This window comes from Oncorhynchus gorbuscha, linkage group LG22, assembly GCF_021184085.1.
Source record: "Oncorhynchus gorbuscha isolate QuinsamMale2020 ecotype Even-year linkage group LG22, OgorEven_v1.0, whole genome shotgun sequence".
In the NCBI taxonomy this organism is placed as follows: domain Eukaryota; kingdom Metazoa; phylum Chordata; class Actinopteri; order Salmoniformes; family Salmonidae; genus Oncorhynchus; species Oncorhynchus gorbuscha.
In genome coordinates this window covers 23,437,499-23,464,801 of record NC_060194.1, presented here as the reverse complement: position 1 = coordinate 23,464,801, position 27,303 = coordinate 23,437,499, and the positions used below count along the sequence as shown (strand labels likewise).

General features: G+C 43.2%; 1 protein-coding gene across 7 annotated transcripts in view; it reads left to right on the top strand.

Moving 5' to 3' along the window:
• LOC124009838 (catenin delta-2-like) overlaps nucleotides 1-27,303 on the top strand; it is a 161,235-nt gene that overhangs the window by 96,474 nt on the left and 37,458 nt on the right. For 4 of the 7 annotated variants that reach the window (XM_046322027.1, XM_046322026.1, XM_046322028.1 and 1 more), the window contains 2 exons: nucleotides 917-1,226; nucleotides 6,088-6,144. In XM_046322027.1, the coding sequence (XP_046177983.1) occupies nucleotides 917-1,226; nucleotides 6,088-6,144 (367 nt within the window). The remainder of the gene's footprint in view (nucleotides 1-916; nucleotides 1,227-6,087; nucleotides 6,145-27,303) is intronic. The other 3 variants (XM_046322029.1, XM_046322031.1, XM_046322030.1) reach the window with 2 other exon arrangements.

Genomic DNA, 27,303 nt, shown 5'->3' with positions numbered 1-27,303 from the left:
CGATTAGCAGTAGCAGCAGCAGCTCTGCCCTGACCAGGGAATGCAGCACAGTAGTCTGCAGCCCTACAGTGATACATACCTCAAAGATAAATGGCAATGAGTGAAAGAATCGTGTCTCATTCCATGGCTTTGCTCAAATCAACAAATTGTATATGTATATATTCAGAATAACATAGACTTTTCACTATATTATGTTGGCCTCACAGTGATTCTAACCTAATACCTGCCATTCATTTTTCCTGAAAAGCAGTCTTTTCAGACAGAAAAATGACTTTTCAGGAGCCTCCATTGGACTTTGTTTGACATGAAATCGTTAGCCATTCACCGCTGTCTTCCATGAATTCTTCTGAAATTCATTTTAACCAACACAATACTGTGTGGAAATTAAGGTGTTCTGTGTTTAAGATCATGTTCAATGCTCCTCATGGTAGATTATGAAAACACAAAGTTAGTAAAGAAATACATTTCACAATAAACTGACTGTCTAAGGTCTTTTCAGTGTTCTGAGAGAGTTACATCTGTTGTGTTCTATTGGAGTAAATAATCATTCATCTACAGAATGCCTACTTCTTCTTCTTCTGGCCATTTGTCAATTGTGTTTATCTAACTGTAATTTGACAAAGTGACATTTAGTGCATTCGTCATAATTCATACATGATAAATGTACTGAAAGTTATGAAATGTATTGAAATGTACCGGAATCTTTTGTGACACGGTATGTTTTTCTGTGTATTGTTTCCATATAGTTCTTGGCAGAGGCTGCCAAGGGAAGTATTGAAACATTAATTAAATGAATGATCCTTTCTGTCTTTCTTTTGATTTTGCTTTCACCCTCTTCTTCCCCTCCTCTTATTTCTCTGGTGTTTGGTTGTTCTGTTTCTCTTCTCACTGTGTGCTCGCTCATTCCTCTGCCTAGACCCAGTAAACCAGTTTTGTGAAGAGGTCCTGAACTTTCTGCTCTGTCCCTACTTCCCTCCTGCCGTAGCCCCATCTTCCCCTGGTGTTGACTCCATCCCCTTGCAGCGTACAGGCAGCCAGAACGCCTCAGGCACTTTGCCCTACCAGAGAAGCAGCTTTGCCACTGGCTCGGACTACGCCAATCCGTACCGCACCCTCCAGTTCTGCCCGACCACCGAGTTGCCCTACAGCAAGTCTGGCCCCGTGCTGCCCCCGGAGGCCGCACTGGCCCGCTCACCTTCTGTCGACAGCATCCAGAAGGATCCCAGGTGAGTGTCACTTTAGCGCTGTTATTTATAACACCTCACCTCTCCTTCAGTCAGACCATTGAATATGAAGCACACATCCACATCACTGCCTACCAGTCGCTCCTCTGTTTGGCCTGTTGGTACCACTACGCCTTGAATGACACAGCCACTGTTTTCTGGAGGGCACATGAAGCTTGTTAAACCTCACCTTCCTTCACCTTGTATTGTTTAAACTTTTACTTGTGTGTGTGTGTGGGTTTGTCTATCTGGGCTGTCTGTTTGTGTGTGTGTATGTGTGTGTGTGTGCGCGCGTGTGTGCGCGCGTGTGTGTGTGTGTGTGTGTGTGTGTGTGTGTGTGTGTGTGTGTGTGTGTGTGTGTGTGTGTGTGTGTGTGTGTGTGTGTGTGTGTGTGTGTGTGTGTGTGTGTGTGTGTGTGTGTGTGTGTGTGTGTGTGCGTGCGTGCGTGCGTGCGTGTGCGTGTGTGTGTGTGTGTGTGTGTGTGTGTCATAAAGTGTTTGACTGGGAGTGGCCTTGAGTCATAAGCTTTATGGTTGTATTGCTGTACTATCATAGTTGCTTTTGTGTGGGTCTGATCAAGGAGTTTATTCCTTTAGAGCAAATATTTAAAAAACAATACTGTAAACAACAACATGTTTAATCACTAGGAATACATACTAATGAAAGATCAGAGAAAACAGGACTATCTACAGTTGAAGTCGGAAGTTTACATACACTTAGGTTGGAGTCATTAAAACTAGTTTTTCAACCACTCCACACATTTGTTGTTAACAAACTATAGTTTTGGCAAGTCAGTTGGGACATCTACTTTGTGCATGACACAAGTAATTTTTCCAACAATTGTTTACAAACAGATTATTTGACTTATTATTGACTTATTATTCACTTATTATCACAATTCCAGTGGGTCAGAAGTTTACATACACTGAATTGATTGTGCCTTTAAACAGCTTTGAAAAATTCCATAAAATTTCAGAAAAAGTTTGAAGGTAGGCCTTGAAATACATCCACAGGTACACCTCCTTTTGACTCAAATGATGTCAATTAGCCTATCACAAGCTTCTAAAGCCATGACATAATTTGAGTCAATTGGAGGTGTACCTGTGGATGTTTTTCAAGGCCTACCTTCAAACTCAGTGCCTCTTGGCTTGACATCATGTGAAAATCAAAAGAAATCAGCCAAGACCTCAGAAAAAATGTATTTGACCTCCATAAGTCTGGTTCATCCTTGGGAGCAATTTCCAAACGCCTGAAGTTACCACGTTCATCTAAACAAGCAATAGTACGCAAGTATAAACACCATGGGACCACACAGCCGTCATACCGCTCATGAAGGAGACACGTTATGTCTCCTAGAGATGAACGTACTTTGGTGCGAAAAATGCAAATCAATCCCAGAACAACAGCAAAGGACCTTGTGAAGATGCTGGAGGAAACAGGTACAAAAGTATCTATATCTGTGATAATATTGCATTAGGAGGTAGGTGAAAGAGTCAGGAGCAGGAGAGCAGAGATGTCTGAGAAGCGTACTTTTTAATTGGCAACACAGGTATCGCACAATCAAAAAAGTAAAACGCCCTCGACAACAGAGAACCCGTACAAACGCACAGAGGAACAAACAAAGCTCTGACAATAACACACTCCCTGTAGGACCCCTCCAGCACCGGTCAGCAGTGTGCCCTCTACGACCACAGCTGGTACGGGAAAGGCCCCCTCCTCTGGTCGCCCTCACTGCAGCACCTCCTAGCTCCATGGGCGTTGGAGTGGAGGGGCTGGGGGATGAAACTGACAGGTCCCGAACCGGACGCCCGCGGGTCGCCAGCAAGTTGTCCAACCGAATGGACATGTCTATCAGCTGGTCTAAGGAGAGGGAGGTGTCTCTACAGGCTAGCTCCCTACGGACGTTCTCGTGCAAACTGCAGCTATAGTGATCGATCAGGGTCCTGTCGTTCCATCCCGCGCCAGCGGCCAAGATCCGGAACTCTATGGCGAAATCCTGAGCGCCCCTCTTCTCCTGCCTTAGATGGAACAGCTGTTCACCCGCCGCTCGGCCCTCAGGTGGGTGGTCGAACACGAAAGTAGCGGGGGAACTCTGGGTAGTGGTGCCTCGCCGAGTCAGGATCGTTCCATACCGCGTTGGCCCACTCTAGGGCTTTGCCTGAGAGGCAGGAGACGGGGGCGTCACGATTTCACCTCGCGAAGGAGTTGGGTGAACGGTTGCCAGGTATAACTCCATTTTGAGTAAGAATCCCTGGCACCCGGCCGCCGTTCCATCGTACTCCCTCAGGAGTGCGTATCGAATACCACTGGACCCAGGCAATGAAGGAGAGGGTTGTGGTACTGGTTGTGTTGTGGCTGATGGAGGTGTGGGAAGGCCACCTCTCTCCCATCTTTCCATCGTCGCCATCACCTGATCCATCGTCGCCATCACCTGATCCATCGCAGCTGGTGTAACACTGCCATGTGGTGTTGAACGTGCTCCTCCATAGATATTGGGAGCGCGTCCGCTCCTGCTGACTCCATCGAAGTGATGCGGGATTCTGTGATAATGTTGCGTTAGGAGGTAGGTGAAAGAGTCAGGCGCAGGAGAGCAGAGATGTCTGACAAGCGTACTTTTTAATTGGCAAGTCCACCAACACAGGTATGGCACAATCAAAAAAGTAAAATGCCCTCGACAACAGAGAACCCGTACAAACGCACAGAGGAACAAACAAAGCTCCGACAATAACACACTCTCATTAAATCCGTGAAAACAAGAAATAGGGCATAACCTCATCGAGCTACATCAGAAGAAAATAATAATTCCACACAAACCTAGGCAGGCAACAGTGTAAATATACACACAGAAATTAAGGCAAATGAAACCAGGTGTGAAAATAACCAAAGACAAAACAAACAAAAAAGGAAATAGGTATCGGTGATGACTAGTAGTCGGCGTCGCCGCCCGAACAGGGAGAGGAACTACCTTTGGTGGAAGTCGTGACAATATCCACAGTAAAACGAGTCATATATCAACATAACCTGAAAGGCCGCACAGCAAGGAAGAAGCCACTGCTCCAAAAGCGCCATAAAAAAGCCAGACTACGGTTTGCAACTGCACATGGGGACAAATATCATAGTTTTTTTAGAAATGTCTTCTGGTCTGATGAATCAAAAATAGAACTGTTTGCCATAATGATCATCGTTATGTTTGGAGGGAAAAGGAAGAGGCTTACAAGCCGAAGAACACCATCCCAACCGTGAAGCACGGGGGTGGCAGCATCATGTTGTGGGGGTGCTTTGCTGCAGGAGGGACTGGTGCACTTCACAAATAGATGGCATCATGAGGATGGAGAATTACGTGGATATATTGAAGCAACATCTCAAGATATCAGTCAGGAAGTTAAAGCTTGGTCACAAATGGGTCTTCCAAATGGACAATGACCCCAAGCATACTTCCAAAGTTGTGGCAAAATGGCTTAAGGACAACAACGTCAAGGTATTGGAGTGGCCATCACAAAGCCCTGACCTCAATCCTATAGAATTTTTTTTCGGCAGAACTTAAAAAGCGTGTGCAAGCAAGGAGGCCTACAAACCTGACTCAGTTACTCCAGCTGTCAGGAGGAATGGGTCAAAATTCACCCAACTTATTGTGGGAAGCTTGTGGAAAGCTACCCAAAACGTTTGACCCAAGTTAAACAATTTAAAGGCAATGCTACCAAATACTAATTGAGTGTAAACTTCTGACCCACTGGGAATGTGATGAAAGAAATTAAATCTGAAATAAGTCATTCTCTACTATTATTCTGACATTTCACATTCATAAAATAAAGTGGTGATCCTTACTGACCTAAGACAGGGAATTTGTACTAGGATTAAATGTCAGGAATTATGAAAAACTGAGTTTAAATGTATTTGGCTACGGTGTATGTAAACCTCCGACTTCAACTGTATGTTTGCAATACTCAATACTCAAGTTCATTACTTTTGATTTATCCCATTCTGTTTTCTTCATTCACCATCCCCTGTACTATGTCTCTATCTTTCTTTCCTTTTCCACATTGCACTGTATCTGCTGTAGCTCTGGCATTACGTTTGGCATTTGTACACGCTTTCAGTGGATTGACTTGTGATGCATTGATTTGCTGTCTGCAACCAACTTCACAACATGCACAGTCAATCAATTACAGTAATCCCCAAATTAGAAATGACTCCCTATTTTTTTGGTTACTTCATATTCATTATTGTTAAAGGGCGGGTTTCACCAAAGCAGGTATTCAATTGATCTTAATTGCAATTAATTGTGGAAACACTAGGCCTGTATTGTGAGTAGCAAATCAGTTGAATTCTAGAAAGAGATTAATGAAATGTTTTAATGAATCATGTTCAAAGTCAACGACCAAAACAATACTCTATAAAATAAATACTCAACCACAATTAAGGTTGTTATGTTTGGCTATGTAGCTGTAAGTTAAAACTTTCCTAATGTCCAATGGTTGTTTGCGTGATATAATTTGTCACTATTTAGCAGAGTCCTAAATTATAGGAAAGCATAGTCCTAAATACATCTATTCATATTTAAGAAAAACAATGACAAGATCACTGGAATGTGTCTCTCCACAAACCATGATAATGGTTCTGATGACTGAACAATCCATAATTGACCTAGCTGATTTCTTGGTTTTGTAAGACCCCCTCTTTAAAAGATCCCCATCCACCACAATCAAATCATCTAGTGCATGTTCTGAATCCAGTGTAAGTGTGTAATAGGAAAATTGTTGAGATAGAAAGACATTCAAATGAGTATTATTTTATTCTTGTCAAGCTCCTTTGTGCGAGACACCCACCTACATTTTTTTTTTCCTTTCTGCCTGTCTCCTGATAGGTACGACCCTGAATTCCTTGTCTGGAATCAAAATCAAGCCGAGCAAAGAATGACAAAGTAATCCAGCATTTATTACATATTTCTATCTCTCATTCACTGAATCTGTCCTTCATGTCTACTATACAAATACCAGGAACATTTCCTTACCAATGAAAGAGCATGAATGACAATAGTTCAGTTATTTTTTCCATTGCATTGTCCTCTGATTCCCATTTACTTACAGTAGCTACTTCACTGAAAGATTCATGTGACTTCCTCAGGAAAAGTAAAGTAAAGGTAGTGCCATTGGTGCTGTCCACAATTTTATATACAGTGTCTTCTCACAGATTAGGTTATGTATCTATTTGCCTCCAAGTTTCTCAAGTTTACTCTTCAGGTTGTCTAGTAATTAAAGGTAAGATGTGATGTTGTGAAGTTACTCTTTAGTTAAGCTTTAATGGCTTTCTAAAAGTGATAGGGTAGGTTACACGTACTTGCTGATTGTGTGAGGAGAGCAACAGTAGGAATCCATTATCCAAAAATCATACATTTTCTCCTTCATTTTACATCATTCATCATCATTTGTCCTTCATCATTTTCTAAATGTGCTTCATCATCCCAAGATTTACTGTGACATGTGCAGTAATTAAGGGGCAGAATCCATTGACTTAAATGTCACTTTTGCAGTATCTGATCATACTACCTTTATGCTATTTTTCTTAAGTAATACTCAAACTGATATCTATGATGTAGTTGACAATTTACGCATTAATCATGTTGCCGATTCATAAGCTGTTACATTTTAGTACATATACAGTGGTTCCTCAACTAAACGTTTTGAGTTTTTGGCACAGTGCATTGAGGTAGATTGTGATATAGTGCAGGACATTGTGTCACAGCAAGGGAGAGTTTAGAATGCTGGTTATGCCTTTGGGTTCAGTCTAAAGCGTTAGTACTGAGGCGTTAATGTGTCTCTCACAATACTGAATGAATGACATGAATTGATGAACAGGTGATAGAAACAGATAATTGTATACCTGATATCACGGTTTAATTTGAATGAACTGAATGAGGAAGAAGAAGCTGATTGAATTTAAAACAATAGTGTAAGAATTGCTCTTCCTCTATCCCGTGTGGACTTTCGGAATAAGACACCTCTTTTTTTTGTTTCTATTCTGTCAGAAGAAGCTGTAACTGGACTGTAGTTCATTACTTACTATAACTGTTGTTACACGGTAAGGTTTTTATCCTAAGAGAAACAAAAATGTTCTGTTATATTCCATTATAATCTTTAAATATATGTGTTGACTGAATATACGCGAGTGATGTCTGCTAAATTAACAAGTTGATGGTGCAGCCACATAGCCTCGGCTACTAAGCCCAGATCAATAAAACGTAAAACATGCTATTCTGTTGTTTTGAAATAGGTTGTCTTAGTATGATGTTTTTATGACCTTCCTAAACTAAAGCCTCATATGAAGCAGACAATGCAGAGTCGTTCTTTGCTGATGTGAAGAAGAAACTGAATGAAAGAGAGTACGGCGAGGGAAACCCAAGTCGTCTATATGGGCCTCTTTTACGCACATTTTACACATTTTCAAGACCTGACCTATTTCAAATCAAATGTTATTTGTCACATACACATGGCTCGCAGATGTTAATGCGAGTGTAGCGACCTGCTTGTGCTTCTAGTTCTGACAATGCAGTAAAAACCAACGAGTAATCTAACCTAGCAATTTCACAACAGCTACCTTATACACACAAGTGTAAAGGGATGAAGAATATGTACATAAAGATATATGAATGAGTGATGGTACAGAACGGCATAGGCAAGATGCAGTGAATGGTATCGAGTACAGTATATACATATGAGATGAGTAATGTAGGGTATGTAAACATCATATTAAGTGGAATTGTTTAAAGTGGCTAGTGATACATTTTTTACATGTATGGCAGCAGCCACTCAATGTTAGTGGTGGCTGTTTAACAGTCTGATGGCCTTGAGATAGAAGCTGTTTTTCAGTCTCTCGGTCCAAGCTTTGATGCACCTGTACTGACCTCGCCTTCTGGATGATAGCGGGGTGAACAGGCAGTGGCTTGGGTGGTTGTTGTCCTTGATGATCTTTATGGCCTTCCTGTGACATCGGGTGGTGTAGGTGTCCTGGAAGGCCAGTAGTTTGCCCCCGGTGATGCGTTGTGCAGACCTCACTACCCTCTGGAGAGCCTTAAGGTTGTGGGCCGAGCAGCTGCCATACCAGGCGGTGATACAGCCCGACAGGATGCTCTCGATTGTGCATATGTAAAAGTTTGTGAGTGCTTTTGGTGACAAGCCAAATTCCTGAGGCGCTGCTGCGCCTTCTTCACCACGCTGTCTGTGTGGGTGGACCAATTCAGTTTGTCGGTGATGTGTATGCCGAGGAACTTAAAACTTTCTACCCTCTCCACTACTGTCCCGTCTATGTGGATAGGGGGGTGCTCCCTCTGCTGTTTCCTGAAGTCCACGATCATCTTCTTTGTTTTGTTGACGTTGAGTGTGTGTCACGCCTTGGTCATTGTATTTTGTGTTTTTGGTATATGTTTGGGTAGGCCAGGGTGTGACATGGGTTTATATGTTGGGTTTCGTATTGGGGTTTGTATTAATTGGGATTGTGTATGATTAGGGGTGTGTCTAGTTAGGCTTGGCTGCCTGAGGCGATTCTCAATTGGAGTCAGGTGATTCTCGTTGTCTCGGATTGGGAACCGTATTTAGGTAGCCTGAGTTGGTGTTGTATTTGGTGGGTGTTTGTTCCTGTCTCTGTGTAGTGTTCACCAGATAGGCTGTAATAGGTTTCACGTTCCGTTTGTTGTTTTTGTATTTATTCAGTTATTTCATGTACCGCGATATATTTCATTAAAGTCATGAGTAACCTACACGCTGCATTTCGGTCTGACTCTCTTCATTCAACAGACGAACGACGTTACAGTGTGAGGTTATTTTCCTGACACCACACTCCGAAGGCCCTCACCTCCTCCCTGTAGGCCGTCTCGTTGTTTTTGGTAATCAAGCCTACCACTGTAGTGCAAACTTGATGATTGACTCGGAGGCGTGCATGGCCACGCAGTCGTGGGTGAACAGGGAGTACAGCCTTGCTAGAGGTTAACACTTTTAAATGTTTTACTCACGTCGGCTGCAGTGAAGGAGAGTCCGCAGGTTTTGGTAGTGGGCCGTATCAGTGGCACTGTATTGTCCTCAAAGCGAGTAAAGAAGTTGTTTAGTCTTTCTGGGAGCAAGACATCCTGGTCCGCGACGGGGCTGGTTTTCTTTTTGTAATCCTCGATTGACTGTAGACCCTGCCACATACCTCTTGTGTCTGAGCCGTTGAATTGAGAGACTACTTTGTCTCTATACTGATGCTTAGCTTGTTTGATTGCCTTGCGGAGGGAATAGCTACACTGTTTGTATTCGGTTATGTTTCCAGTCACCTTGCCCTGGTTAAAAGCAGTGGTTAGTGCTTTCAGTTTCACGCGAATGCTGCCATCAATCCACAGTTTCTAGTCTGGGAATGTTTTAATAGTTGCGTTGGGTACGACATCGCCAATGCACTTGCTAATGAACTCGCTCACCGAATCAGCATATTTGTCAATGTTGTTGTTTGATGCAATGCGGAACATATCCAAATCCACATGATCGATGCAATCTTGAAGCAGGGGATCAGATTGGTCGGACCAGCGTTGAAATGACCTGAGAGCGGGAGCTTCCTGTTTTAGTTTTGGACTATAGGCTGGAAGCAACAAAATGGAATCGTGGTAAGCTTTTCCGAAAGGAGGGCGGGGGAGGGCCTTATATGCATCGTGAACAGAAGGACTAGAGTTCCTGTATGTTGTTATGATCACACCACATCTCGTTAATCATAAGGCATACCCCCATAGCCCCTCTTCTTACCAAAAAGATGTTTGTTTCTGTCGGCGCGATGCGTGAAGAAACCAGCTGGCTGTACCGACTCCGATAGTGAGGCTCGAGTGAGCCATGTTTCCATGAAGCGAAGAACGTTACAGTCTCTGATGTCTCTCTGGAATGCTACCCTTGCTCGGATTTCATCAACCTTGTTATCAAGAGACTGGACATTGGCGAGTAGTATGCTCGGGAGCGGTGCGCGATGTGCCCATCTCCGGAGCCTCACCAGAAGACCGCTTCATCTGCCCCTTTTTCGGCGTCATTGTATTGGATCACCGGCTGGGATCTGATCCATTGTCCTGGGTGGTGGACAAAACACAGGATCTGCTTCTGGAAAGTCGTAATTCCTGGTCGTTATGATGGTGAGTTGACGTTACTCTTATATTCAGTAGTTCCTCCCGACTGTATGTAATAAAACCTAAGATTACCTGGGGTACCAATGTAATAAATAACACGGGAAAATAAATACTGTATAGTTTCCTAGGAACGCGAAGCGAGGCAGCCATCTCTGTCGGCGCAGGAAGTCATTTAATTGATTAGTTGTATGTGTTATATTTACCAGTGGAATGTCACCGGATAGATAACAACAATAGAAGCATCTGGTGGCATTGGTAGAGAGTCAGGCTGAGAATGGAGGGAAAGTACACTAAGAGTGCGCTACTAAGCTGTGGGCCAGGTGTAAATGGTTAGGCAGCCTTACCTATTCTTTCAATAAATTGTCATCACAAAAGAAGCCATCCACCCTTGATGTGCTATCAGCAGGACAATAGACTCTTTCCGAGCTGATTTCTATTTTTAGGGACTTGAGATCAAGAAGGGAGGGTAGGAGGAGTGAGCACTGCGTGCTTATTACAGTATGTTTGTCAAACAGGTGAGCAATCTTTTTTTCTGGTCATTTGGAACAGTGTAAACAACACAACAAACACAACAATAATTTCCCCCCAAAATTGCATAAATTCTAACTAAAAAAGCTTTTAAAGTCTTTACCACAGCCAAGATTAAAAACAGTCACATGCATTCGTGAATGCAATTGCTTTAACCAACATGTTGAGGTTTATTTATAGTTTAACTATTCAAGGCTCCATTTGTTATTTTGTTTTATAACTAAAATTATTGAATGAATGATTGATATACACTACATGACCACGACAAGACCAAATATCTCATTACAAAATCATGGGCATTAATATGGAGTTGGTCCAACCTTTCCACCAGGCTTTCCACTAGATGTTGGAACATTGCTGCGGGAACTTCAGATAAAATAGCATAAGTGAGGTCAGGCACTGATGTTGGGATATTAGGCCTGCCTTGCAGTCGGCGTTCCAATTCATCCCAAAGGTGTTCGATGAGGTTGAGGTCAGGGCTCTGTGCAGGCCAGTCAAGTTCTTCCACACCGATCTTGACAAACCATTTCTGTATGGACCTCACTTTGTGCACGGTGGCATTGTCATGCTGAAACAGGAAAGGGCCTTCCCCAAACTGTTGCCACAAAGTTGGAAACACAGAATCGTCTAGAATGGCATTGTATGCAGTAGCTTTAAAATTTAAAATTAAAATTACCTTCACTGGAATTAAGGGGCCTAGCCCGACCCATGAAAAAAAACAGACCATTAGCCCTAACCATGAAAAAAATCTGACCATTAATTCTCCTCCACCAAACTTTACAGTTGGCACTATGCATTGGGGCAGGTAGCATACTCCTGGCATCCGCCAGACCCAGATTTGTCCATCGGACTGCCAGATTGTAAAGCGTGATTCATCACTCCATAGAAAGTGTTTCCACTGCTCCATAGTTCAATGGCGGTGAGCTTTTCACCACTCCAGCCGACACTTGGCATTGAGCATGGGGATCTTAGGCTTGTGATCTTGCGGCTGCTCGGCCATGGAAACCCATTTCATGAAGCTCCCAAATAACAGTTATTGTGCTGACAATGCTTCCAGAGGCAGTTTGGAACTCAGTGGTGAGGGTTGCAACCGAGGACAGATGATTTTTTACACGCTATGTACTTCAGCACTCGGCGGTCCCGTTCTGTGAGCTTGTGTGGCCTACCACATCGCGGCTAAGACGTTGTTGCCCCTTACAAATATGTCAATTTATTAGAATCCAATAATAATTCACACAAGATGAGCTATCGTGAGAGGAGGGAGACTGCGTGTCTGTGATTCGACTTTGCATAGCAAATAGCAAATCAACCTTATAATAGGTAATGATTTATATATATATCCAATAGAAAGAAACATCTATTGATGTATTTGTTGCATTGTTGTATCGTCAGTTTCTCGAGCCAAAACATTTTGATGGCCTTAACAAGTTCATCTTTGTCTGTAGGCTTAGCAGAATTACAGATTGTTTTCAGTTGATTCAAAAAAAAGGTAGATATACTCCAGGCCTATCCAGCTGTAATTATGTCTCTATCCTTTAGAACCACACACTTACCAGGTGAAAAGTAGGCAGCTTGCTTGCCTCCAAGGCGAGTGTGGCCTCTTTGAAGCGATAGAGAAAATCAGCAAGATCCCCAAGTAATTCTTCCACAATAGCTGGCCTTCTCTTACCTGCAGTTTTGCTCTGGGAACTGTGTCACTCCGTTTTGAATAGCATCCTCTCCGCGAGCACCCACTCCTTGTTTATGTAATATACTGTAAGGCACAAGTATCCTGTTATTCGAAAATCATCAGTCCACATGTCAAGTGTTATTGCACCATTACCCAAGCTCTCTCTCAACCCGGACCACCCGCCAGGACCCTATAGTGCGAGAGGAGAGAGACTCTCGGACTGAAACATTCACACCTCCAATCATTTACAAAGGGATAATCTAACAGCTCTGCTAGGTCTGAACATCAGCCAATTTGTTCCACAGTTTAGGCTACCGATAGATGCTGCGGTCAGTCGTCTGAGTGAGGATAGGAGCGAGAGCAGTTTTTAACCGTCTGAATGAATGATTATGGAATGGTACCGAATAGATAGAGACAATAGAAATAAGCATCAGCATTTCCCCCACTCAGACAAAAACAAATGTGCAAAAGTAGCCCAATTAGCAGGAGGGATGAGGACATCTTCTTGTCGCACACAGTGCTGAAGTTTATAATGGCTGTCAGTCAAAACCCATACAGCACTGTGAACTGGAGAACGGGCAACAATTACAATAATTGAAAATAAAGGCCAGGATATAATATCAGCAAGAGAATGGAGAATGGAACTCACATTTTGAATTGAAATGACAAATTTAATTGAAACTACCAAATGTCCCTTAACCATTTGAATATTTCAATGAAATATATAATTTATTTTAATCATGGAGCGTATTCACAATTGCATGGCATGGTGCTCTTTGCTTGGCTTCACAACCCTGATCTAATAAATGTGCTCAACGATGCCCACTGGTGGTTCGAATGAGCATTAACGGCAAGCACCGTAACGCATTTTACCATACCACAACCAATACGCCGCAAGTTTTAATTGTATGATATATATCGAAATACCAACAACCAAGCCACTGAACTTTTTCATCCATACCTAAAGTATCTCAGATGAATAGTGTATGGAATGGAAGCCCAGAACTGACATTTCTTGACCTTTACCACAGCCTGACCCGACCAGAGACCAGGCTCATAAGGGCAGTCATGCATTTTCACACTTTGGCTTTTCACAGACACAGAAAGCACTATACACTCCCCTTTAACTCAGTGTTATCTGATTGTTCTTCTGATAATATATGTGTGGATGTATGCTGCTGTCAGCAACATTTTTTAAAATTTATTTTACCTTTATTTAACTAGGCAAGTCAGTTAAGAACAAATTCTTATTTACAATGACGGCATACACCGGCTGGTTGTAATACAACCTGGAATCAAACCAGGGTCTGTAGCGATACCTCTAGCACTGAGACACAGTGCCTTAGACCGCTGTGCCACTCGGGAGCCCCAAATGCTCTATTTATTTCCTGTCTGTCATTATAGTATAACTCACTGACATCCATGGCCCACACAGGCCATTACATAGACAATATAGGATTCCCATTCATCAAATGGTAATCATGCTGATTACCACATGATACGTTTTATACAGTATTATAGTGGTGAGATTTTAAAGCTCCATGGTTGTAGTCTTTTCCCCAAGACTACAGTGATGCCCGGCATTCGAAGTATGTTAAAGAGATAATCCAATCCAAACCACAAAGTCCTATGATTAACAGTGTTAAATAACACTAATATGTGAAAACAATCATTTCTGTGAACATGTTTAATTTTATTGTTATAACAAGGTTGGTAGAAACATGTGAAAATAGTTTTGGGAAATCTGTTGCAGCTCAAGACTACTTAAAAAACCTGCAATGCTTTCTCTCTCTCTGGGCTGGCTGGCTAGCTAGCTAGGTAGCTAGCTAGAAAACATAGCCACATACAATAATACCAAAGTCAATATCAGCATGAGAAGTAGCTAGCTAGCTGTAAAATTGCCTAAACAAACTGCACTATCAATTTAGGTGTCTTACTAGTTCAACTTGCAGTTTGTATCTGCCACTGAGCAAGAAATGGCATTTCTGCCCAGAGTGAGAGCAAAGTAATGTTGCTTTCCCAGAGAGGTACTTTTGAGGAGATAGGGCACTCCATTAAAATCGTATTAACGCACATTGTGTATGTTGCCCATAAGTTGTCAATGGGCCACGTGGTGCATTTTGGATGATTCTGGGACAAGTAGAGCTCTCCTTCAATGAGTGAATGGGAGTCAAATGGGTGCTATCAAATGTCAGCCTTTAACCATCCAAATATTTCATACAATATTTGGCCCATATCGGGACTGCTAGTTTGTTTTTCTTCCTATAGGCCTACAATGAAATATATAATTACATTTTAGTCATGATGCGTATTCACAATTGCATGTCATGGTGTTGTTTGCTCGGCTTCAAAAGCCCTGCTTAATAAATGGAGTAGATGTGCTCAACGATGCCCGCTGGTGGTTTGAATGAGCATTAACGGCAAGCACGGTAACGCACCTCACTTTACCACGGCATACCACACGCAAAGCATTGCAAATAATTTCCAAGATGTGAGATTATTAACTTGTTCTATGTAATATCGTCTAGCTTTGGAATCGTGACATTACGTACTTTCGAGGAAAATAGGCAGGGTTCTTGACTCATACCCTCACTTTGAGAAGGGATTGTGTGACGATTAGCTAAGAAACCACTTGAACTCAGCATGACAACGTGAATGTGATGGGTCGACAGTCAGTTGGGTGGGCCGTTTCTCCATTCGTTGCCAATAGGATTCCTATCTCCCCTTTATGTATCATATCTGTTTCCCACAGACACAGGGCGCATTGCGACATGGTACTTGAAGGAGTAACGGAGTTGAATAATTTGGTACACTGTTTAGATTGAGCACATCTAAGCCAAATCTATACTTTGTCATGAGGATATAAATGGATGGATGTGTTCTAGACAAGTATGGCCATACCATCTATTGGCTGACTTGGTGATCTGGAGTTCGCCAAATCAGTAACGTAACAAAATGTGGAAAAAGTGAAGGGGTCTGAATACTTTCCGAATGCACTGATACATTCATGGGCGCAACCCATCCAGTTTTATCATTAGAATGTGATACAAAACAGGGCAACGGTGTGCTTTAGGACAATGCGAAGGCCTCCGAGCGGTCGGGGAGGCTGTTTGGAGGGTTTATCGACTGGATAAACCCTATACACTACTAGTCAAAAGTTTGGAGACACCTACTCACTCAAGGATTTTTCTTTACTTTACTATTTTCTACATTGTATAATAATAATGAAGACATCACAACTATGAAATAGCACATATGGAATCAGGTAGTGACAAAAAAAGTATTAAACAAATGAAGATATATTTTATATTTGAGATTCTTGAAAGTAGCCACCCTTTGCCTTGATGACAGCTTTGCTCACTCTTGGCATTCTCTCAACCTGCTTCACCCGTAATGCTTTTCCAACAGTCTTGAAGGAGTTCCCACATATGCTGAGCACTTGTTGGCTGCTTTTCCTTCACTCTGTGGTCCAACTCATTCCTAACCATCTCAATTGGGTTGAGGTTGGGTGATTGTGGAGGCCAAGTCATTTGATGCAGCACTCCATCACTCTCCTTCTTCGTCAAATAATCCTTACACAGCCTGGAGGTGTGTTGGGTCATTGTCCTGTTGAAAAACAAATGATAGGCCCACTAAGCGCAAACCAGATGGGATGGCGTATCTCTGCGAATGCTGTGGTAGCCAGACTGGTTAAGTGTGCCTTGAATTCTAAATAAATCAAAGACAGTGTCACCAGCAAAACACCATTACACCTCCTCCTCCATGCTTCACGGTGGGAACCACACATGTGGAGATCATCCGCTCACCTACTCTGCATCTCACAAAGAGACGGCGGTTGGAACCAAAAATGTCAAATTTGCACCCATTAAACCAAAGGACAGATATCCACCGGTCTATTGTCCATTGCTAATGTTTATTGGCCCAAGCAAGTCTCTTCTTCTTATTGGTGTCCTTTAGTACTGGTTTCTTTGCAGAAATTCGACCATGAAGACCTGATTCATGCAGTCTCCCTTGAACAGTTGATGTTGAGATGTGTCTGTTACTTGAACTCTGTGAAGCATTTATTTGGGCTGAAATTTCCGAGGCTGGTAACTAATGACCTTATCCTCTGCAGCAGAGGTAACTCTGGGTCTTCCTTTCCTGTGACGGTCCTCATGAGAGCCAGTTTCATCATAGCGCTGATGGTTTTTGTGACTGCACTTGTAGAAACTTTCAAAGTTCTTGAATGTTCCGTATTGACTGACCTTCATGTCTTAAAGTAATGATGGACTGTCGTTTCCCTTTGCTTATTTGAGCTGTTCTTGTCATAATATGGTATTTTACCAAATAGGGCAATCTTCTGTATACCACCCCTACCTTGTCACAACACAATGGATTGGCTCAAACACTTTAAGAAGGATAGAAATTCCACAAGTTAACTTTTAACAAGGCACACATTTTAAATGAAATGCATTCCAGGTGACTACCTCATGAAGCTGATTAAGAGAATGCCAATAGTATGCAAAGCTGTCATCAAGGCAAAGGGTCGCTACTTTGAATTTTATTTTTATTTTTGAAGAAAATATATCTTGATTTGTTAAACACTTTTTTTGGTTACTGCATGATTACATATGTGTTATTCCATAGTTTTGATGTCTTCACTATTATTCTACAATGTAGAAAATAGTAAAAATCAAGAAAAACCCTTGAATGAGTAGGTGTGTCCAAACTTTTGACACGTAACGGTATAATAATAATATTATGTCCCCCCCACTTCTGAAACCAAAGTTACGCCCCTGTATACATTTGACATCTGTCATACAAGTCCAGGATTTAACCCTTTGCACTCTGCATTTGCAGAGCTTTTAAAAGCTTCGTCTTTGGAGCTTATTGAGAGTGTCTAATATTGGATAGTATTTAGACAGGAGGTGTCACGCCTTGGTCTTAGTATTTTGTGTTTTCTTTATTTATTTGGTCAGGCCAGGGTGTGACATGGGTTTATTTTGTGGTGTGTTTTTGTATTGGGGTTTAGTAGGTATTGGGATTGTGGCTGAGTAGGGTTGTCTAGGAAAGTCTATGGTTGCCTGAGGCGTTCTTAATCAGAGGCAGGTGATTATCGTTGTCTCTGATTGGGAACCATATTTAGGCAGCCATATTCTTTGAGTGTTTCGTGGGTGATTGTTCCTGTCTCTGTGTTTGTAGTCACCAGATAGGCTGTATAGGTTTTCACATTCCGTTTGTTGTTTTTGTATTGTTTGTGGTTTTTTCATCATTAAAGATGTATCGAACTAACCACGCTGCATTTTGGTCCGACTCTCCTTCAACGGAAGAAAACCGCAACAGGAGGACTGTGGATGGAGGCTGAATTAAAGAATTTAAGGAAGCAGAGAAACAAGTTGCTCATTAAAGTGTTTGTTTAAACACCGTCCGCACTTGACTGGCTAAACTGAACTAGAACATTGAGTGAAGGCAATTACATGGTCTATTGGACTTCAACTGTGTTCCCTTGTACAACGTTGATGCCGCTAACTGCTCTTCAGACTAGTTTTGTCATTCTGCACAACCAGTTTTCATCTAATATTGTGGCCAAGTTAACACATGGTTAATTACAGATACTAACAGATTTCTATAATGGCACTAAATTAGTATTGAAATGGAAAGGCCATCTTTTTCAAATTGGAAAAGTCTGTCAGATTGTATAGCTCCCTTTATTGTGAAGTTGAACCAAAATGTTTTCGATAATGTTTGTTGGATGATTTTATATCATTGTGTCTCAATGACAATAGCACTATATTGTTTTTACTTCGGAAACGGATGTTAATTTCTGCTGAAGAATAAAGTCATGCACATTGAATGACTGTGTGTGTCTTCCTATCTGAAAGGCCCCTGTCTGTCTGTCTATTTGATTGGTTGCCTGAGTCATCAACAATGCTTCTTTCCCCTCTGTATCATTCCTTTGTGATGTGAGGCAGCAGTGTTTGCTTACAGTTTTGACCTGTGTGTTGTGTTCAGTTCACTCTATTGTACAAGCCTTGAGTCATTGTAAATATAATTTTTGGCCCAAGGCACTAGTCAACAACATACTCAGTTAAAATGTATACCCCAATGGTCTTTAACTAGAATGCAGAGCCATGCATTTAGAATACATCATTTATAACTCTATTATAGGGGGGAATTGTTTGATTGCCTCGAGCATGGCACTCTGTATTCTGGTGTAAATGTTCCCAGCTATGGGGCCGACAGATATGTTCACCTGGCTGCTCTTGAACAAAGCCCTGAATGACGATCCGTCTGCAACCCCGAGAGTTAGTTTCAATCCAGTGAGTCGCCAAATGCTACATTACTTTCTACTGAGGGGATTTAACCTCAGCTCAGCTCCCCTGCCAACCTTGATCCTTGTGTAGTATGATTTTTCGAGATAACATGGAGACCTTGCGAACATGACTAGAAGACCACACTCCTATCTTCCAAAATGAACGGCATTCAAAGTTAAAAGCTGACATTTTAGCCCTGAGGAAAGGCTGTTGAAAGGCCAGCTTATGGAGTTGAGGGCTGAAGGCAAACTTCACTGCTCTAGCATGCATGCTATAGACATTTCAGTTTGTTATCCAAGTGCCGTGGGAGAGAGAGAGAAAGAAAGATACAGAAAGAGTTCATTGTCTTGGGCAGTTTGCTTGTGAATCAGCAGATCTTTGATCAGGCCGTCGTTGCATCCTGAGAGAAATCATCACTGTGATCCAGTCCATTTGGAACCCAGATACTTAACTCATTATGTGAAGTGTTATGCAAACGGCTCTTTACTGCTTTAAAGCTCTGAGAGCGCCGAGATGGGAATACATACAGAATAGCGTTAGAGAATGTTAAGAATCTACAGTACCAACCTTGACAAATAGATAAATATATGGAATTAGAGTAAAACATTATTTGCTAGCCACTGCCCGTACTTGGCATATGATGTTTTCAAGTCATTTGACTGAGCTGAGCTGAACGATGCTTCTCCCTTTTATAGCGGTCAGGGCTGTGGTGTGGTATTGAAGAGGGAGGACGAGATGAGATGTGAGAACAGTGGCATTATCATGGGCGGTCACACGGCCGTTTGGATGGATAATTGTCTTTGGGTAATTCTCTAATGAAGAAGTGAAATGGCCAACACAGCACTGGAGCCCTGAGGAATGTATGAGCCTACCCATCCTCTGAGGCGATATGGCTCTGGAGGAAGTGATGAGGGCAAATCGTACTTCCGTCCATGCCCTCTTGAAAGAAAGATGTGTTTGAGGAAGAACAGTCATTGTAGCTGAAAAACACGACTTCTGCTGAGGGCAATAAATGAGTACAAAGAATATACGGTGCATCTATTCAGGCCAGCACTAGTCTACGGTACAAGCTAAGCAGCATTAGTAAGTTTTAATATGCTGCTCTGCATTGGCATGCACAATTCTTATGGTAAAGTAATGCATGTCTGGCTGTGGTCTAAGTAGAGAGAGACAATCGTCAAATGTGTGTGTGTGTGTGTGTGTGTGTGTGTGTGTGTGTGTGTGTGTGTGTGTGTGTGTGTGTGTGTGTGTGTGTGTGTGTGTGTGTGTGTGTGTGTGTGTGTGTGTGTGTGTGTGTGTGTGTGTGTGTGTGTGTGTGTGTGTGTGTGTGTGTGTGTGCATGCTTGCATATACAGTTAAAGTCGGAAGTTTACATACTGTACACTAAAGTTGCTGTCATTAAAACTAGTTTTTCAACCACACCACAAATTTTCTTATTAACAAACTATAGTTTTGGCAAGTCGGTTAGGACATCTACTTTGTGCATGACACAAGTCATTTTTCCAACAATTGTTTACAGACAAATTATTTCACTTATAATTCACTGTATCATAATTCCAGTGGGTTCATCTCCTAGAGATACCGTACTTTGGTGCGAAAAGGGCAAATCAATTCCAGAACAACAGCAAAGGGCCGTGTGAAGATGCTGGAGGAAACGGGTACATAAGTATCTATATCCATAGTAAAACGAGTCCTAGACTTGTGCACTTCACAAAATAGATGGCATCATGAGGATGGAAAATTATGTGAATATATTGACGCAACATCTGAAGACATCAGTCAGGAAGTTAAAGCTTGGTCACAAATGGGTCTGCCAAACAATGACAATGACCCCAAGCATACTTCCAAAGTTGTGGCAAAATGACTTAAGGACAACAAAGTCAAGGTATTGGCATGGCTATCACAAAGCCCTGACCTCAATCCTATAGAACATTTGTGGGCAGAACTGAAAAGCGTGTGCAAACAAGGAGGCCTACAAACCTGACTCAGTTACACCTGCTCTGTCAGGAGGAATGGTTCAAAATTCACCCAACTTATTGTGGGAAGCTTGTGAAAGGCTACCCGAAATGTTTGACCCAAGTTAAACAATTTAAAGGCAGTGCTACCAAATACTAATTGACTGTTTATTTTATTTATTTCACCTTTATTTAACCAGGTAGGCAAGTTGAGAACAAGTTCTTATTTACAATTGCGACCTGGCCAAGATAAAGCAAAGCAGTTCGACAGATACAACGACACAGAGTTACACATGGAGGATAAGAGCGTCTGCTAAATGACTTAAATGTAATGTAAATGAGTAAAACAAACATACAGTCAATAATACAGTATAAACAAGTTTATATACAATGTGAGCAAATGAGGTGAGAAGGGAGGTAAAGGCAAAAAAGGCCATGGAATGGTAGTTTTGCAATGGAAGAATGTGCAAAGTAGAAATAAAAATAATGGGGTGCAAAGGAGCAAAATTAATTAATTAATTAATTAAATACAGTTGGGAAAGAGGTAGTTGTTTGGGATAAATTATAGGTGGGCTATGTACAGGTGCAGTAATCTGTGAGCTGCTCTGACAGTTGGTGCTTAAAGCTAGTGAGGGAGATAAGTGTTTCCAGTTTCAGAGATTTTTGTAGTTCGTTCCAGTCATTGGCAGCAGAGAACTGGAAGGAGAGGCGGCCAAAGAAAGAATTGGTTTTGGGGGTGACTAGAGAGATATACCTGCTGGAGCGTGTGCTACAGGTGGGAGATGCTATGGTGACCAGCGAGCTGAGATAAGGGGGACTTTACCTAGCATCGAACCGTTCACCTTCCCGGCAAAGTGTCAGACCGCAATGAAGCTCTAGAACGGTCAAAAACCCGACCATGGTCCTCTTTAAAGGGTCTGGTAGATGACATGGAGCCAGTGGGTTTGGCGACGAGTATGAAGCGAGGGCCAGCCAACGAGAGCGTACAGGTCGCAATGGTCAGTAGTATATGGGGCTTTGGTGACAAAAGGGATTGCACTGTGATAGACTGCATCCAATTTGTTGAGTAGGGTATTGGAGGCTATTTTGTAAATGACATCGCCAAAGTCGAGGATTGGTAGGATGGTCAGTTTTACAAGGGTATGTTTGGCAGCATGAGTGAAGGATGCTTTGTTTGCGAAATAGGAAGCCAATTCTAGATTTAACTTTGGATTGGAGATGTTTGATATGGGTCTGGAAGGAGAGTTTACAGTCTAACCAGACACCTAAGTATTTGTAGTTGTCCACGTATTCTAAGTCAGAGCCGTCCAGAGTAGTGATGTTGGACAGGCGGGTAAGTGTAGGTAGTGATCGGTTGAAGAGCATGCATTTAGTTTTACTTGTATTTAAGAGCAATTGGAGGCCACGGAATGAGAGTTGTATGGCATTGAAGCTTGCCTGGAGGGTTGTTAACACAGTGTCCAAAGAAGGGTCGGAAGTATACAGAATGGTGTCGTCTGCGTAGAGGTGGATCAGAGACTCACCAGCAGCAAGAGCGACCTCATTGATGTATACAGAGAAGAGAGTCGGTCCAAGAATTGAACCCTGTGGCACCCCCATAGAGACTGCCAGAGGTCCGGACAGCAGACCCTCCGATTTGACACACTGAACTCTATCAGAGAAGTAGTTGGTGAACCAGGCGAGGCAATCATTTGAGAAACCAAGGCTGTCGAGTCTGCCGAGTCTGCCGATGATGTTATGCAGGTGAATGAGGACCCAAAAGCGACTTGGCGAAAACAGAGTTTTTAATCCAGTAAGAAACTTTACAAAACAAAAAGCATAATACTACTCGTAAAGACGAGAACAGACTGGAGACTTGATCGAGAACTGCAGGTTGCCTCGGGAAGGCACTTGAACCTAGCAGACTCAGACACCTGCTCAAAACTGAGGGAAAACACGACACGACAGGCGACACAAACACAGCACGGTGACAATAACAAGGAGAGAAATAGGGACTCTAATCAGTCTATATACAAGCAGGAACGGAACGATAGAGAGAAGAGAGCAGAGAGCTGCCTAATAAGAGCAGAGGGAAACGAATAGAATGGGGAGCACAGGGACAAGACATGAGAAGGTCTATATACAATGTGAGCAAATGGCAAAGGCAAAAAAGGCCATGGAATGGTAGTTTTGCTGCTCACCACGCAGCATCTGAGGGAAACACGACACGACAGGGCAAAACATAGACACAGCACGGTGAATTATAGATGAGGATCCGACAGGGCAGGTACGGAAAACAAGGAGAGAAATAGGGACTCTAATCAGGGAAAAGGATCGGGAACAGGTGTGGGAAGACTAAATGATTGATTAGGGGAATAGGAACAGCTGGGAGCAGGAACGGAACGATAGAGAGAAGAGAGAGCGAGAGAGTGAGAGAGGGAGGGGGAGAGAGAGGGATAGAAAGAGGGAACGAACCTAATAAGACCAGCAGGGGGAAACGAACAAAACATGACAGTACCCCCCCACTCACCGAGCGCCTCCTGGCGCTCTCGAGGAGGAACACTGGCGGCAACGGAGGAAATCATAGATCAAACGGTCCAGCACGTCCCGAGAAAGAACCCAACTCCTCTCCTCAGGACCGTAACGAAAAACGATAAAAAGGGAAACTAGGGTACTACTAAAAAAAAAAAAAAATGAGACAGATAGACTTGAGAGAAGCAGGTTGCCTCGGAAGGCACTTGGAACACGGGTAGAGAACTGAAAACTTTAGAGCAAACAGGACCAAACAGGCCAGGAGAGTAACAACTAGGGACAGACTGAGACACAGCAAGGGCAGGAACAAGAACAGGAGAGATGCGATGGCAGGGAACAGACTGAGACACAGCAAGACCAGGAGCAGAAGCAGAAAAATACGCACAAGGGTGGACCCCATCGTCAGTATCGGAGCGCTGGGACAGAATGGCTCCCACGCCCACCCCCGACGCGTCAACCTCAACAATAAACTGCTTAGTGACGTCAGGTGCAACAAGGATAGGAGCGGATGCAAAACGCTTCTTGAAGAGAACAGGACAACAATCATACGACCGGTGAGGAGGAAGGGAGTTGGTTCTGGACCGACTGGAGACCGTGCGCAGACCATGATACTCCTCCGGCACTCCTGTCAAATCACCAGGTTCCTCCTGAGAAGAGGGGACAGAACAAACAGGAGAAATAGCAGACATTAAACACTTCACATGACAAGAAACGCTCCAGGAAAGGACAGAACCACTAGACCAATCAAAAGAAGGATTATGACACACTAGCCAGGGATGACCCAAAACAACAGGTGTAAAAGGTGAACAAAAAATAAAAAAAGAAATGGTCTCACTATGGTTACCAGATACAATGAGGGTTAAAGGTAGTGTTTCATATAATATACTGGGGAGAGGACTACCATCCAAGGCAAACATGACCGTGGGCTCCCCTAACTGTCTGAGAGGAATGTCATGTTCCCGCGCCCAGGCTTCGTCCATAAAACAGCCCTCTGCCCCAGAGTCTATTAATGCACTGCAGGATGCTGCCGATCCGGTCCAGCGTAGATGGACCGGTAAAGTAGTACATGTACTTGACGGAGAGGACCGTCTAGTAGCGCTTATCAGTCGCCCTCCGCTTACTGATGAGCTCTGGCCTTTAACTGGACATGAAATGACAAAATGACCAGCGGAACCGCAATAGAGACAGAGGCGGTTGGTGATTCTCCGTTCCCTCTCCTTAGTCGAGATGCGAATACCCCCAGCTGCATGGGCTCAACACCTGAGTCAGTGGGGAAAGACGGTAGTGTCGGAGAGAGGGGAGACACAGTTAACGCGAGCTCTCTTCTATGAGCTCGGTGACGAAGATCTACCCGTCGTTCAATGCGAATAGCGAGTTCAATCAAAGAATCCACGCTGGATGGAACCTCCCGAGAGAGAATCTCATCCTTAACCTTAGCGTGGAGTCCCTCCAGAAAACGAGCGAGCAACGCCTGCTCGTTCCAGTTACTGGAGGCAGCAAGAGTGCGAAACTCTATTGAGTAATCCGTTATGGATCGATTACCTTGACATAGGGAAGACAGGGACCAGGAAGCTTCTTTCCCAAAAACTGAGCGATCAAAAACCCTTATCATCTCCTCTTTAAAGTTCAGATAATTGATAGTACACTCAGCGCTTGCCTCCCAGATAGCTGTGCCCCACTGCCGAGCCCGACCAGTAAGGAGTGATATGACGTAGGCAATCCGAGCTCTCTCTCTTGAGTATGTGTTGGGTTGGAGAGAGAACACGATATCACACTGGGTGAGAAAGGAGCGGCACTCAGTGGGCTGCCCAGAATAACAAGGTGGGTTATTAACCCTAGGTTCCGGAGGCTCGGAAGAACCGGAAGTAGCTGGTGACACGAGACGAAGACTCTGATACTGTCTTGAGAGTTCGGAGACCTGAGCGGCCAGGGTCTCAACGGCATGCCGAGCAGCAGACATTTCCTGCTCGTGTCTGCCGAGCATCGCTCCCTGGAACTCGAGAGTAGAGTAGAGAGAATCCATAGTCGCTGGGTCCATTCTTGGTCGGATCCTTCTGTTATGCAGGTGAATGAGGACCCAAAAATAGGGACTCTAATCAGGGAAAAGGATCGGGAACAGGTGTGGGAAGACTAAATGATTGATTAGGGGAATAGGAACAGCTGGGAGCAGGAACGGAACGATAGAGAGAAGAGAGAGCGAGAGAGTGAGAGAGGGAGGGGGAGAGAGAGGGATAGAAAGAGGGAACGAACCTAATAAGACCAGCAGGGGGAAACGAACAGAAGGGAAAGCATAATGACAAGACAATATATGACAAAACATGACAGATGAGGATGTAGTGATTCACAGAGTCGAAAGCCTTGGCCAGATCAATGAATACGGCTTAAATGGCTTCACAGTAATCTTTCTTATCGATGGCGGTTAAGATATCGTTTAGGACCTATAAACACAACATGTTGGTCTCATGAGCTGAAATAAAAGATCCCAAAAATGTTCCATGCACACAAAAAGCTTATTTCTTTCAAATGTTGTGCACAAATTGGTTTACATCCCTGTTGAACTCCTTTGCCAAGATAATCCATCCACCTGACAGGTGTGGCATATCAAGAATGTGGCATATCAAAAACTAAACAGCAGGACCATTACACAGGTGCATGTGCGGGGGACAATAAAAGGCCACTCCAAAAATGTGCAGTTTTGTCACACAACACAATGACACAGATGTCTCTGGCTGGGACCCTGCCCACTCATTTGAAATCCATATATTAGGCTCTAATGAATTTATTTCAATTGACTGATTTCCTTATATGAACTGTAACTCAGTAAAATCGTTAAAATTGTTTCATTTTGCGTTTATATGTTTGTTTCTGTATATTTGGTATGCATTCGAAATTGCACCCTATTTCCTATATAGTGCATTTCTTTTCACCAGAGCCCTGGTCCCTGGTCAAGGGATGCACTATATAGGGAACAGGAAACCATTTCAGACATATGTACATATGTATAAAGTATGTCTGTGTTAGTTTAGCTGTTTAGTCCACATGTATTGGGGTAAATTGGGAAGCTATATGAAAGGGTCCCACAGTGGGAGCTCTCAGGTCCCACAGCCAGCCAGCCAAGCAGGCAGCACAGACAGACAGACACCGAGGCTGGGCAGATCGAGAGGCACTATGTGTCTGTAATGAAGTGACCACAAAAGGACCACTACAAGAGTGTCCAGGTCGAACCATTAAAATGGAGGTTATGGCTCTTATTTACAGCACCAGAGAGAGGGTAGGTCCCTGAATAGGACTCTAGCGGCTGTGTTCATTGTTGTAGTGTCTGAGATGTGGCCCATTAGGCCGGATTAGCTTCAGCAGGGGAGTTCTCAGGCCGACATCCCCAAGCACTGACACACACACACGCACGGACACTCATGCGCATTCACACGAACACACACACACACACGCACACGCACACACGCACACACACACACACACACACACACACACACACACACACACACACACACACACACACACACACACACACACACACACACACACACATAAATATAAACTCAGCAAAAAAAGAAACGTCCCCTTTTCAGGACCCTGTCTTTCAAAGATAAATCTTCAAATTCTAAGTAACTTCACATATCTTCATTGTAAAGGGTTTAAACACTGTTTTCTATGCTTGTTCAATGAACCATAAACAATTAATGAACATTCACCTGTGGAACGGTCGTTAAGACAAGAACAGCTTACAGACGGTAGGCAATTAAGGTCACAGTTATGAAAATGTAGGACACTAAAGAAGCCTTTCTACTGACTCAGACAAAAATCCAAAAGAAAGCTGCCCAGGGTCCCTGCTCATCTGTGTGAACATACCTTAGGCATGCTGCAAGGAGTTCATGAGGACTGCAGATGTGGCCAGGGCAATAAATTGCAATGTCCGTAGTGTGAGACGCCTAAGACAGCGCTACAGGGAGACAAATCGGACAGCTGATCGCCC